This window comes from Cimex lectularius, unplaced genomic scaffold (assembly GCF_000648675.2).
Source record: "Cimex lectularius strain Harlan isolate CLEC.00 unplaced genomic scaffold, Clec_2.1 scaffold1, whole genome shotgun sequence".
Lineage (NCBI taxonomy): Eukaryota > Metazoa > Arthropoda > Insecta > Hemiptera > Cimicidae > Cimex > Cimex lectularius.
Window position 1 is genome coordinate 3,682,109 of NW_019392813.1, and position 15,084 is coordinate 3,697,192.

The 15,084-nt window shown below is 30.4% G+C and overlaps 1 protein-coding gene across 5 annotated transcripts; it reads right to left on the reverse strand.

Moving 5' to 3' along the window:
• Positions 1-239: 239 nt before the first annotated feature.
• LOC106663816 lies at positions 240-14,654 on the reverse strand. Of its 5 annotated transcripts, XM_014388913.2 has the most exons (13): positions 14,486-14,653; positions 14,005-14,383; positions 10,087-10,178; positions 6,775-6,878; positions 6,574-6,696; positions 5,021-5,149; positions 4,674-4,772; positions 3,613-3,781; positions 3,403-3,547; positions 3,140-3,330; positions 2,891-3,079; positions 2,648-2,704; positions 240-580 (listed from the first exon to the last, which is right to left on the reverse strand). In XM_014388913.2, exons 2-13 carry the CDS (start codon positions 14,084-14,086, stop codon positions 347-349), a joined length of 1,614 nt encoding a protein of 537 aa, XP_014244399.1. In that variant the 5' UTR covers positions 14,087-14,383; positions 14,486-14,653; the 3' UTR covers positions 240-346. The 5 variants fall into 5 exon arrangements, with proteins under 5 accessions (XP_014244399.1, XP_014244423.1, XP_014244416.1 ...); XM_014388937.2 differs by lacking the exon at positions 4,674-4,772 and having other exon boundaries at positions 14,005-14,654; XM_014388930.2 differs by lacking the exon at positions 2,648-2,704 and having other exon boundaries at positions 14,005-14,648.
• Positions 14,655-15,084: the final 430 nt, after the last annotated feature.

Consider the following 15,084-nt stretch of genomic DNA (forward strand, 5'->3'; position numbering starts at 1 on the left):
TATTCAGCGGTCTGTGATTTCTGAATAATTATCAATTAACGGTCACTAATCACCACACATTATAATTAAAGCCGTCTTATAGAATATTTTTATTTTAAACAAATGACTAAATTTATTGCAATCGCTAATTTAATATTTGGAAATATTTTTTAGCATGAAAAGTTAATTTTTTTTCTCGAATAAATCCTTGTTGGAGCTATGATATGTATTGTAATTACTATAGGAAATAAGTTAAATACTTGAATTTTAAAATAGTTGTTAATAGCTTTAGTACAATTTTTTTCACTTGTTTTCTCCGACAGAGATTATTGTAGAACAAAGGGTAAAAAAGTCACTTTGAAATTCATTATCTGAGCTTTTTTGTTATCTCGTCGATGAGGGCATCATTTCTTTCCGATTGGCCCTTGAATTTTGAAGGTTGAGGACCTATCATCTGAATCAGCTGGGGTACGTCCTGAGCGGAGATCTGACAGAATCTCGCCATTGCCTTGAGACACCGGAAAAGTTGCGGTTCAGGCGGTGACCCATTGAGGAACTGAAGGATGGCCATCGTCAGCTCCACAGCGACATCATCAAAAACCTAGAATTACCATGTTTGTTTAAAAAAAAAAAAATCATGATACAGTAATACCAATCAAAAAAAGATTAGTGAGATAATTCATCAAAACATTTTAAAAATAACTTTTTAAAATTTTACCTCTTAAAATGGTAAATAGCAATTATAATTGTTATTTTTGTTAAATTTAAGGTCAATAAAGAAAAGACAAATTAGACCATTATTAAATATAATAATAAACAATATAAATGCAAATGCAAAAGCTCAATCGAGTTAAAAAGCTCATCAATTCTTTTGCTCCTGTCTAGTGTTCACTTTAATTTTTGAAAGCTTGAACAAACTAAGAACTATCATCTACAAAAAGTGAAAATAAGAGGCTTTATTTCTAATTTAAGTATATACCGTGTGGGTTTTTATAAAAAATATGGTCTTTTATTTTTATGCTACCCATTTTATGGTACATTTAATTGTGGTCTCAAAGGTAATTTTTCACATAGAAGGGTGCTATTAGAATTTTAACAAATTGGCCCATTAAACAGACCTGGTGATTAACTTTTTTTTCACACAGATTTTGGAAGTCCTTTCCTTTCTAAAAACAATGATACCAGAATCTCAAAATTCATCGATTCGTTCTGGAGAAATGTTGTATTTTCCTTAAGAACTCGATAATTTCAATTTATCATTTTTTTTTAGAATGGAAAGAACTTTTAAAATGCGTGGGAAAAAAGGGAAAAGCAAAAAACAATACCTCTAAAATGAAGTGGTGATTTTTTGAGTTTCTGGTGAATGTGTTAAAGCATTTAACATAGGAAAATGCAAATTGGATTAATTATTTTCATACATTTTAAAATCCTTTCCATTCTAAAAAAATACCTGACTCAAAACTTCAATTTGTTCTGTAGATATTGAAGTTTTCATTTGGAATTTTAAATGACCAATCGATGAATTTTTTAGTTTCTAGTATCTTTTTTTTCAGAATGGAAAGGACATTCAAAATGTGTGAAAAAAATCATCCTCAAAAAATGCCTTTATAGAAAAATTACAATTTGATGAGGAGTTTTTTCCTCACGTTCACCACAAACTCAAAAAATTTGTCAATTTGTTCTGGAGATATTTTAGTTTCCGTTCAGAACTCAATCATTTCAATTGCTAAGTTTAACTGTTGAAAAAGGAGAAAATTGAAAATTTCATTTCATTTAAAAAAAAAGTCATCCTCAAAAATTAATAAAATTTGTATTTTTCTATGTAAGTAAAGTTTGGAGGATGAATTTTTTTCACACATTTTGAGCCATTCTTCAAAAAATGATTCTAGAAATTCAAAAATTCATCAATTTGTTATTTAAAATTAAACTTAAAAAAAAATCATAAATTAAATTTTGATATTTTATTCAATTAAAGTTTCGTTTTTCTCCTTTTGTTAACATTACCAGAACAAATTGGGGTTGATTATTTTCACACGTCTGAAAGTAAGTCCTTTTGAATCTAAAAAAAAAATGATACCAAAAACTCAAAACTTCATTGATTCATAGAAATTATGAATGATGGAGTGAGTGTGGAGTTCAATTCTTTTTTAAAAAGGATTCATTCTGGAGATATTGAAGTTTTCCTTCAGAACCCGTCAATTTCAATTTATCGTGTAATTTAAACTTAGGTTTAAAACATCAACACAAATTACATTTTCGTATTTTACTGAATTAAATTTTCAATTACTCCCCTTTTTTTTTAACCAGCCACATGATCATGTGTGAAAAAATAGGGCTTTACAATTAGAAAAAAAAGGTGGCCACCAGGCTGAATTAATTAGATGATTCTATGTGCCTTTGGAACCATACTTAGTTTTACAATAAAATTAGGCAGCATAAAAATACAAGTAAAATTAATCTTTTATAAAAACTCATAGGGTATGATGTTCTTATTTACATAATCGTGCTAATGAGGTGTAAAAATAAGCTCAAAATTTCTATTGTTATGTAAAAATAATACTGATGTCAGACTGTGTTACATCAAAGTATGTATTTTAAAAATAAAATAAGTAATTTACATTTTAATGAAGCATTTATTACATGGGAATGTTTTATATCTTTGGGCTACCTTAGAACGTGAACCGGGTGGGAGGAGTTGCCTTAGTTTACTATTCTTCATCATTTTCTGTAACCCAGAATTAGAAACTGCATAGAAACAGCAATTACTAAACTATATCACACTGAAGGCAGCCCATAATTTCCATTGAAATAAAATGTTCTAAGGACTCTTGATTAGTTTTGTTCAAAAAGTGCAATCAAGACAAAATGTCATTCATACATTTTTTGTTTGAATACAGACCACAGTTTTTACCTCCTTCGTAGCCAGGTTGTATATTATGGCCGTTCCGCGGTCTCGCATCTCTTCATCTTCAGACAAAAGAGCATTAACGGCTACTTTGGTCGTCACTCGAATATTAGATATCTGCATATTATTATAAGACCATTCTGATATATACAACAGCCACTCAGAACTTCCACTATTCTCAAATAAGTTACAAATCTACAAAAATATTTTACTTTAATAATTCTGATTAATATTTATTGCAAAACAATTACATACAAATAATGTAAGGCTTCGCTGTTGTGGAAGAGGAAGACGATCGACATCATGAGCATAGTTCATGAGAATATGTTGCCGTCTATCTTGATGCAGCATAAGAATAACGTCATCTTTTAAAGCAGCTGCAGACAAAACATTCAAACATCTCATACTTGCTTCATCGCCAAGAGAAGGGTCTGTGAGCAATCTCCCTTTAAACAAAAATTTCAAAAATAAGTATGTTTAATAAATAATCAAAACATACAAATAAAATAAAAATTTACCTATGAATACTAAGAAAGAATCACCAAGAGCCCACGAGCCTTCATCTTGAAGCATATATTGATGTAGTTCTTCAAGCGACTGTTGTTCTTCCTCGTTTAACTTTCCATCAATTAGCCCCACCAAAGCATCAAACTCGATATGAACCTGTCGAAAAAATTTACAATGTTACAACAAAATATAATAAAAAGTTTAATTCTTTTTTTGCATACATCAACAGCGTCTTTATAAACGATTGGAGGCTCTCGGTTTTTCTTTCTTTCCTCTCTTTCTAGTCTTTCCTCTTCGGCAAGGTTTTCGGCAATCCGCACGGAAGGATCAACTTCCTGCTGTTGGGCAACTTCAACTGGTTCAGACATCCTACCGTTATATCTTTCACTTCTAAAAACAAAATTAAAAGTTAATTGTTGAAAATTGAACTTTTTAAAAAAAGTTTTCCCAAATGAATAGTTTATATGAGGATAAAATGAAAATAAACTATGGGGCACAGTCTGCCAGGGGGACTGCGATGGCATTAGGGCATCCAAACTCATATTTGCCATGCTAGTGGTTCTGGGTTTGAATCCCTTACCCTATGGTATTTTAATTAAACATTATATAAAAAAAGTATAGTAATGTGGTACTGTCCTCGTCCATGACATCCAACAAGTAGTTTTATGATTAAGACCTCTTGACAGAATTATTTTACTACTACCAAAAGGTAAATGAATGATGTAGTTTTTCTTCAAAAGTAGGTAAGTCTTTTCCAGGCAGAATCACTTTATTTTATTTATTTTTTAAAACGTGATGTTATATGGAAGGATAATTACCAAAGTAAACCAAATGAATGCAAATAGTTTCTGATTATTTTATTTATAATAAAATAAGGTTGTTATAAGTTTGTTAAAACCATTTATCCTGGAGTTGTAATAAAAAATTGTAAGTTGTGGTTTAACTGTTCAAAAGTCAAAAACTATGTTATTTTTAGACCCATAGTTTGCCTTACATTTCAAAAAGTTCATTATTTTTTTAATATGTAAATATTGTTATCTCATAAATTTTACCATTTAATTAAATGGTAAGCCAACTTTTATAAGCATGTTTATTTGAAATTATAAAAATGGTTAGTATGTATTAGAAGAAATCAATCTATGCATTAGAATAACATTGACATTTGACCCCTCAAAAAAGTCCCTATATTTTAAGGATTATTCATAACAATTTTTACAGCGAATAGAACAGAACAATTCAAACATTCCAAACGACAAAATTGGAAAGCAACGAACACAATCACCTTTCCTCTTTCCTCCTCTTTTTGTTCTTCTTCCTTTCTCTTTTTGCTAATTTCTCTTTTAGCGCATTCCGCTTGTCCGTCAGAACCAATGAACGACGCCTTGAAAATTCGTCAACAAATAAAAACGGCTCCCATATTTAAACAGTACAAGTTTAAACATTAAAAGAAAGAAAAAAATTTAAAATTAATAAAATGCCAATGGCTGCTACATTCGCCTCTTGGCACAAATGGCCGTTCAATCAATTGGCAGAATCGGCTGACTTATCAGTGGTCATGGTTGAAAGATGGAAGTACTTCCATTTTGTGAATAACTAAAGAGCCGAAATATAATTAAAAACTAATCTTACCTGCTCTCTTCGATTTCTGAATTCAACTGTTGAAAATCAGGGGAAAGCTCCCTTCGACTATCTTGTAGAATTATCGGTGAACTCTTGATTAATTCGAATGCAAGATTTCCTAAAATTGGTAACAGGGGCCTGCCAAAATAAATATTTATTTTTTATAACTATAACGTATAAACATTGATTTTATTAAAAACTAATATTAAATAAATTGCATAGAGTACAGAGGGGAAAAATGGCCAAAATGATGTTAAGTTTAATACTAATAAAACGATAGTTTATTATTATAGTATTATTCCTTGAGTCTAGATGTGGCAACACAAAGCAAAAAATAGTGTCTTTTAGGGTCTACAAATTTTGATTTGTTGAGAATAAACCATTGACTTGTAAGTAAAAAAAAATTTTTTTTTGTATGTATTTACTAGTCATAATTGACCATATTAACTACCTTAATTAATTATACTTTTAATCTAAAGTCTTTGTTGAGATGAAAAGAAGTCATGATAGCTCAAGTGGTTAGGGCAGCGGCATATTGAGCCAAAGGTCATGGGTTCAAATTCCACTTGACACATCTCAACTAATTAATTAAAAATTGTACTCTTCTTTTTTTCATTGTTGTTGCTCTTCTTTTTTATTTTTATATATGAAAATTGTCCTTTTTATTTTTTTATATTTTAGGCCAATTGTTTAAGGTGGTTTTTAATGAAAATACAGTTTTTTGACGTTTTCAAGAAATATTTTAATTCTGTAAAAAAGTTTGTATAAAATTTAATTTTTTTAAAGTTTAGTTTACACTAAAAATATTAAATACTAAAAAATGTAAATTTTATAATTAATATTTCTTGAAAATGACACAAGTTGCCGAAACATCAAAAATCTACATTTCATTAAATTTTTCATCTAGAGAAAATAAAAAAATATTAACACCACTATTGGACCGGCGACAACCACTTGATGTTTGTCGGCCCACAAGTAATACATAAATATTGACAGAATTAAAAATAAAAAATGGCAAGAAGCTGAATTCAATTCGAGGCTTTTGAAGATGTATCATCAAGACTATAAAAACTGTAATTAATATATTATATTTATCATTTAAATTTTAACTGGAAGAGGATTTTTAAGGTTGTTTCTTTTAAAATGCAAGTTTCTAAACAACTATATGTGTTTTCCTTCTGTTAAACCATCCTTTTGCCCCTCTGTTCTTTTTTAATTACCTAATTCATAATTATCATTATTATTCAATACAACTGAATAACAATTAATTGAGTTTGTGCAAAATGTCTGTGTGCAAATTATTGATCCATGATAGTATGAAATATAAGCTGATGGATCAGAGCCAGAAAAAGAAAACAAGACAAATTTTTGTACATGTCTAAAAGAAATATCAAGGGTTTTAAAAGTGTTTAAAATATTTTAAATTTTTTAGAGACACAATTTTTTCTTTTAACAATTATTCTTAATTGGATGGAAAATAGCCACATTAAATTTATCAGAGGTTTTTTTTTAAAATACATTTTATAATTTTATTAACTAAACAAAAAATATAGTATACTTACGAGTTCAATATTTCGTTAGGTAGGTTTAAAATATACTCGGGGATTCCTGTTCCCACCAAGAACTGGGCGAGGGTGTCAGAAAAGTTATTGCAATTATGCTTCAACAGATCATAGTCTGACCCTCTGAAATTGTAAGAATATATATATATTTTTCAAAAATTAAAAGTAACAATAGGTGTACTTTGGAAGAATGCAATTTACTTGAATTCAGTCTGGCCCAATTCTTGTATGTAGCTGTCGACAACGTCTTTTGGTAAATAAGTTGTTCCAAGTTTCAACTGTTGCACGGGAATGTCAAGGGATGCCTGTAATAAGGTTTGATAAACATATAAAGTTTTGGTAAATATATAAATATAAGCTGAAAAATGGTGAGAAAAGTGGTGACCATGTGGCCAGATAAAATTACCAACATTAGTACTGTATAATCACTTTTAATTTTCATAGTCATAATTAGTACAGAAACAAAACAATGTAATTGAAAAAAAACTTACTTTAATCGAGAGAAATTTTTTTTAATACCAATTAAATAAGAACCTCAGCATAAGAGTTTGTTTAAAAGAGTGAGACTCATAGACCGGCCAGGGTGGGGTTAACTCACCAAAGAAGCGAACTGATATTTTTAACAGTTCTAAATTTAGTTGGCTTATATTACATACAAGACAGATTCTCCCGATGTATTTATGTTGCATTTCGTAACGGTTAATGAAGTTGCAATCTTTTTTAACGCAAATAATTGATTGCAACAGTTTATTTTTATTAATGAGTCAAAATGTCTTAAATTGCCGACACATCCCCCCCATTAAATACTATATTTAAGTAATAATAATAAAACTTTATTACAAGATTACAAAAGGAAATAATACACTTTTTGACTCAAAGCAATGGCTTAGCCATCTGTGCAATTTGTCGCAAGAAAAAACAGAAATAAAATACTATTTAAAAAAAAAATTAAAAACTCATACTTAAAAAATTGCAAGATTGACTAATGTACAATGTATACAGTCTTTTTATATATAATTAATAAAATGGTCATTTTACAATAGAAAACGATGTGAGGGACTCGACATATCTGACAGCCACTCACATCTCACTCACAAGGCGTGCCGAGTGTATAAATTAAAGGACGAACATCAGTTAAAAATGAAAGAATTTCTTCCCTCGGCAGGTCTTTCTTGCCTAAGTAAGTGGTTCTTAACTCGAGTTGTGGATGTACATCCAAGAAGTGATATCATTTTTCTCGAATGTTTAAATTGCAAAGCATGCACAGCTCATCATCCTTCTTTAGCCAAGACATATAATTTAAATAGAGTAACTAGTCCTGGAGTTTGAGAAACCATCTTAACTCCGACAGGTTTGTGATGAGCTTTATATTCTGTCATAATTTGTCTTATAAAATGATTATCAATCAGAAGTTATTGAAAGAAAAAAGAAACAATATCTTTATTCTTGCGCTTTGATCCTCCTTGTATAGCAAAATTACAGAATAGAGCTGTGTCTAGACTGGTGCCCAACACAAATACAAAAGGGCCTATTTAAAAAACACCTACATTATAAACAAACCAGAAATGTACTTAAGAAATGTAATTTAAAAAGGACAATTAAATTTAATCATACAAATAATTTTATAATAATTTAACAATTAAGGCAACTAGTGCTAAGTGACAGCAAGTAAAAGACGGGTTTAAAGGTTGAAAGGAAAGATGCATAGAGGATAAAATAGAGAAGAAAGAATGAAAGCGGTAGTTCTGTGTTTAGAGGGATAGAGATCATCAGGGTGAGAACGAGTATGACAGTAGTGTACTGCAGACCTAAAGGATAGGAAATCATATATATGGGAGAGTTGTGGGAAGATACCATTTTGTAAAGGAAGAGAGCCAAGGAAGTTCAAGCCTGCGGTAAGAAAGGTATAACCAATGGAGTGCGATCTCATTGGGGAGCCATTAAGATAAAGCGTACAAAGCAATTCATTGAGTGCTTAAGTCTATCATCCAGCTTCCCAGTGAGTCCCTGTGCACAACACATCTTTTGTCAAAGTGGGAAAGAATAAGAGAGGGGATTGAATTTACCGGTACTGATGGGAAGAAAGTAGCTGGCATGACGGAACCGATGCTAGGTAGAAAAGAGACAACAGGGGATCTGGGAAATATGAGCTTTCCAAGATAAGGAAAAATCTCAAAGTTCTTGAAAGTAGGACAGAAAAAAATAGGGTGATTACGAACAGTCAACAGAGGGATGAAAGGTAAGGTTTGGAGGAGGGAACAGCATCTAAACACCATAGCCTGGGACTTTTCTAAGTTAAGGTTAAGCCCATTTTACTTCAGTGGCTAATTGAATTTATGACCACATGAATTCTTACAATTACAGCTTGTGAGTTAGAAAATGGAAAGGAAAGGTAAATGTTGGAGTTGTATGCATAAAGATTATGGGAGCAATATTTGCAATATTTTATAATTTATGAAATTAGGTAAGTCAATATAGCAATAATAAAGAGAAGCAGACATACTTAATCCTTGAGGGCCTTCAAGGACACTTATTGCACTCTGAACACACTCCTAATTAACTGAGGAAGATAGGGGACCGCAGTAGCCGAGTTCGATTCCCACCATCGCCTCTGGCCCTTTTTTCCCGATAACCCCCAATTTGAACACACAAGAATTCGTACTATGGCTAATATGCAAGATCATAAGGCCAATAAAAAAAATAAAAAACCAATTAAAAAAACAAAAACAGGAAGATGTTTTCTTTTCAAAATTGTAAAATTATCCTACAACCTGTATGCTTAAACATCAAGCCTTTAGTAATTTTCATTCTTTGAGAAGTTGAAAATACTCACCCAACTTTACTGGAAAAAAAATTCATTAAAAACACAATCTTTCCAATTTTATTCTATACAAAAGTGATTAATTGATTAACAATGCCAAGATTATTTAACAGGGATATTCAAGTTAAATAAAAAGTACAAAATAAAGGCTTGATTCTACTATTTAATGATTTCAAGAATAATTTTATCCTGGTACGAAAAAAAAAGGATAATGAGAAATATAGAATAGAATGAATAAATTAATTTTCTAGCTATGGTCTCTATATAAAGGACCAACTTTCCTAGGCAGGTCGGTTCGAAAGAAAATAACGCCTAGCAGGTTGCAAATAAAAGTTAAAATAAACTTTTTTGTGAGACCTGTTTATATTATTCTTTCAAACCATATTACAAGGATGAGAGACAGAGATTGATAGGTTGCCCTTTAACAAGAAATAAACACAACATTTATAGAAATACATGAGACAGCTCTCTAGCCAGGTGCAACAAAAGAATCCTGGGGTCAACAACCTGAACCTTAGAACAACACAGTTATAAATGAACATTTAGTGAACCCTATAATGTCTATACTTTTTAAAAATCTATTTTAATACAAAAATACATACAATTGTGATTCCTAAATACAAATGATGAAATTTGACTAAAGAATGCAATAGTAGTTATTTTATTTATAGTAAATTTACTTATAAACTTACCGGCAGGGCCATTGCAATGCCGCCACTCCCAAATGAGTATTCACGTCCAAAAACAACAACCCCTGTGTGCCATATTCCTTCAATTACTTTATCTGGAAACAAAAATTAAATTATAATGCAGTCTGGTTTTTTCTGTTTGTATTGTTTATTTTAATAAAATATGTAAATAAGACCCAAACACTGTATGACGTATGAAGGCTGAAAAGGTGCCAAATTTTATTTGTATTTATTTACATGGATACATTAACGTCATGTTATTACTAGAAAAGCATTTGCGCAATTGCGTATTTTAGACTAATGTATAAAAAAAAGAAGGTTGGTGGGAAAAAATAAAGAAAAAATAGTTTTAAATCTTTCACATACATCACTTACAGTGTATATAATATTCACAATACAATAAAAACTAAAAAACAAAATTAAAAAAAAACTGTAAACATTAAAAACTATGAGTAAAGTTTTGTCACATTATGATATTTTTTTTAAATAAATTCATTGTTCAAACTATAAATATCTGGTTTTTAAAATTAATTTACAGGATTTTCCTGTGTTTTAAACTCAAAAACCGTTTAAATTTTCAACCTCAAAACTCTAATTCTAAAAGAGCAAGCCAACAGTTTCGAAAAAAAGAAGAAAAAAACATATGAAACTGGCAATTAAAGGGTTAAAAATAGTATTAAGAACAAAAATAGTCAACAACGTATATTTCAAACTTATTAATAACAACGTTAATTATTCTCTTTTGAGTATTATTCCACCTACAAACGAATGTTTTGGTTCTAAACCAAAGTAAATATTTTTAAAAATATACATTTATATTGGGCAATTCGTTGAAACGCAAAATTAACCTGGTTCTTATTGAGCTCAGCAAGAAACTTTAGTATGATGATGCTACAATGCTCGTTCATCATTATCACATTTATTTTCTACTATTAAATGTATATATAATACATATATTTAACACAATCTATTTTATGAATTAAGTACATTTTTTTTTCTAAAATGAAATCTCACTAACATATTAAGTAACAGTTTTTAAATAATATACAGCAAATATTTTATAACGGCAGTCTTGACAGCATGCTGTGAATAAAGAATTATTATTTATATCCAAAAGATATATTTTTGTGATGTAATGTTATGTTATTTTATCAATGGTTGATGACTGTGGTCATATACACAAACAAGTAATTTGTCCAAATTACTAATTTTTAAGCATTTAGTCTTGTTTTATTGGCTATAACACCCACAAATCACTCGTTTGTTTTGTTATAATTTTTAAGAAACGACCTTAATACAAAAAGTTTATAAGCTCTTAATAATAACATAGTTATACATTATGACACATTTCATTTTCTTTTGCCTGATAAATGATAAGCGTCCAGCAAGTAAGGACTGAATAGGGAAACGTAGTGGGACTATTTGCCGGTGTTTCTGGTTTCAAGCATATCCTACAGATTTTTAATTGATAATGGTATCAAAAATGGTTTGATACCTCATCTGCGATACCCAACGAGTTGGATGTTAAGCTTTTGTGTATGAAAGAAATGCCTTTACTTTTTACAGAACTGAAAATTATAAATATTTGTATATACAATTTAAACATAAGGTATTGTTTAATTAATTAAAATTATTTTAATTTATGTTATCAACTAAAACATTGAGATTTTTGAAGGAATATATTTCAAGGTCCTCCCCAAAAAAGGTGACCTGAAAACAAAAATTGGCTAAAGAGGAGGCAGGTTTGAAATATATTCCATCAAAAACCTTGATGTTTCAGTCGTCCCAGTTTCTATGATCTTTCAATAGAAAATATTTGATGTTATTGTATATCTGCCCTAATTTTAAACAAAAAAATTGTTATCTGGATTATAAAAACTTAAACTTTTCTAACCTTTCATTTTGATTAAACATTGGAAACGCTTAAGAAGTTTTTACATCCAGATGAAAAATACCCAACAAAAAAATAAGCAAAAAATTGTTATTGTCTTGTAAAAATGATAAAATAAATATATTTTGGATTTGAAAAACCATTAGCTTTATTCCAAGTATTGATATAAATAAAAAAAATTGCAACCACACAAGTGTGTGTATTTGTATAAGATTAATTTATCTACTATTTATCATTAATGATTTGAAATCAATCAAAACTTTGGATTGAAAATCTGCACAATTAACAAAAAAGTGCAAACCTTTACTCCTTGCTTGTATAAAATTTTATTTTTCATAATCTATTCTTCTTCAGGTTGTTCTTCATTTTCAATTTCTTCAGGTGTCCAATTAATAGAACATTTTGTAAATTCCTCTATTGAATTGATTTTCTGCATCCCCTCTTCACATTTAACTCTTTTGCAGCGACAAACAGAGTTACATGGTTTTCAAAGTATAAAGTCTGAAGAATGGAGCAGAGGGAGCGCCCGAAAATCATTTCAATAAAGTAATTTGACAAAAAAAGTGGTCGTACAATTAATTGGACACCCAATTTTATTTATAATTTTATTTGCCCATTTAAAAATCATTTGCAACTACAGAAAACATAAATATGTACTTGAGTAGGTATTTGGTCAAAAATATCCAGGATTTATTGGAATTCTTGTCCAAAAAATTTCAACAATAGAAATAAATTGTAATAAACAAAATTTACTTTGATGTAAATACTAAACAGAATAGTTGAAGAGGATGGTTCTACTAACAAACTGGGTTTGCAGCGATGAAAATTTCAAGCGTTAAATGTTCATCCGACTATGCAAGAAATCTACAAGTACATTTTGGTTCTATTGGCCACAGTGGTTCAACTAATAAATTGATTTTGCAGCGATGACAACTTTGAGCGTTAAATGCTCATCATCAGACTGTACAAGAAATCTTCAAGTACATTTTGGTTCTATTGGCCACAGTGGTTCAACTATTAAACTGATTTTGCAGCGATGAAGAGTTCAAGCATTAAATGTTCATCAGACTATGCAAGAAATCTACAAGTACATTTTGGTTCATTGGCCACCGTAGTTCTATTAATAAACTTGTTTTGCAGCGATGAAGATTTTGAGCGTTAAGTTAAATGCTCATCATCATTCTACACAAAAAGTCTACAAGAACGTTATATTGGTCATAGGCGCCAGCCAAAATCCAGATCACAGTTTGCAATTATATAAGCAGAATGTTAATGAAAACAAGAGCGCATACAAAAAAAATTTCGCAACTTTTTTTTCTGGAAATTTGAAATTGAAAAACGCGTCCGATCGGAAACAACCCAACTACGGGTTCCTCACCCTGCATAGCCAAGAGTCACAGTTTAAATTTTAGCATGTTAAAAGTCAACTATAAATTTTATTACGTTTCGTGTTCCGCTTGACCAAATAAATACTCTACAATTAATTAATGTTTCAGTTGAGATAATAAATGGCAAACAGGAGGGAAAATTCAAAAAGGTGGGGTTGAGATGGGAAGTTAGTGTCCGAGTGGATCGAAATCACAATTGCTCAAGTGGTAGAGCAGCGGCGTATATAGCCAAAGGTCGTGCGTTCGAATCCCGCTTGTGACACTGACTTTTTTATCTCAACCAAAACCTTAATTAATTGAAAAGTTAACTATAAACTTTGAATACGGTTTTTAAGAAAGTTTATTTTTTCCTCCCAGGTAGAATTCACTGAAATTCGATTCGCAGTTTGTTCGTAAGAACGATGGCAAAGAACACGACCTAATCTTGGCAGTTTTAAACAAAAGTGCAGAAATACTTGTACCAAAAAAAAAATCTATTTCGACAAGGTCAGTGATTATGGGCTAAGTCCAAATCTTACGATCTGAGAAAATTGGGTTGAACTATAAACAAAAAAAAACTTGTGTCATGAACAAGAAGTTTTCTTTTCCCCAATAAGACTAACTTTTTTTAAATATTGGTTGTTGTAAAATAAATTGTCTCACCTAGATATTGTAGGGACAGTGCGGCTGCCTTTCCTCTTGATAGGTCATAGATGTGCAAGTAGACGTCTTCCCCCTCGTCCATGTCCAACAGAGGTATGCAACATTTAATAACTACAGCTTCGTATGAAGAACGGCGCACGTCTCGAAGGAGAAGCCGAGGTCTGTTCTGTCACCTTTTCTCCCTCTACTACCCACAAATACGATCTTCTTGTTAAATAGTTGTATATAAATAGAAATATTTTCCTTCGCACGAAAACACCTAGGCCGAATGGCTTTTTAGACTAGAAGTACTCTTGAAGAAAAATTGTCAGTGTATCGTATTTTCTATCTGTCCAAAGACAATTCTTTAATCATTCGAGGGAAAAATGACAAACAAGCCCTGTCAAAGTGAAAAAGGATTTAAATAGTTTTTTTATTAATTCGAAGGTTATTGCCGTGTATCTATTATCAAAAAATAACCGTTCAGAAGTGAACCTCCTACCTGACATATGAATTAGAATAGATCAAAAATATTGTATTATTTTTAGTATAAATCTTTAAAAACAGGACAAAAATGAAAGAAACGAAGTTTACAACTGTGTAGTTTATAACTGTATCCAGTAGGTAATAAAGAAAGATCTGGAACGTTCTAGATTGTGATGTTCGCTAATACAGGGTTTTCAGGAATTGGTCGTTAGGTAGGTACAGGGATTACAGCAATTTGCTTGATGTGTCATGCTGAGCCTTTTCGCTTTGTCATTCTGGTGACGAAAATTTTTCAAAACTTTTTTAATTTCAATTTACAAAAATTGGCAAAATTGTACAACGTTGCAATTTCAAGTTTTCCCTTAGAATTTTTTTTTGTTCATATACAGCCATTATAAGACTGGGAAGGAAAGGAAAAAACATTAAAGGAGAACAAAGTGTGAAAAAAATATATTTGGTGAATTTTTTTGTTCGTGTACAACTATTTTACTCTGAGGAGGAAAGGAAAACACATCTCTGAACTTACAAAACTATGCCACTAAAATAAATAAATTCCATATTAAAGACAATAAATACATATTATTATAAAAGAACAGTGTTGATTTTAAAATGACA

What these genes read in the sequence shown, in the direction of transcription:
- LOC106663816 (XM_014388913.2), bottom strand. Translation starts at nt 14,086, where the DNA reads ATGGACGAGGGGGAAGACGTCTACTTGCACATCTATGACCTATCAAGA. An exon ending in TTGGGCCAGACTGAATTCAA is followed by an intron (nt 6,697 to 6,774) that starts GTAAATTGCATT and finishes TTACAATTTCAG; the next exon opens with AGGGTCAGACTATGATCTGT. An exon ending in TTTATAAAGACGCTGTTGAT is followed by an intron (nt 3,548 to 3,612) that starts GTATGCAAAAAA and finishes TTTTTTCGACAG; the next exon opens with GTTCATATCGAGTTTGATGC.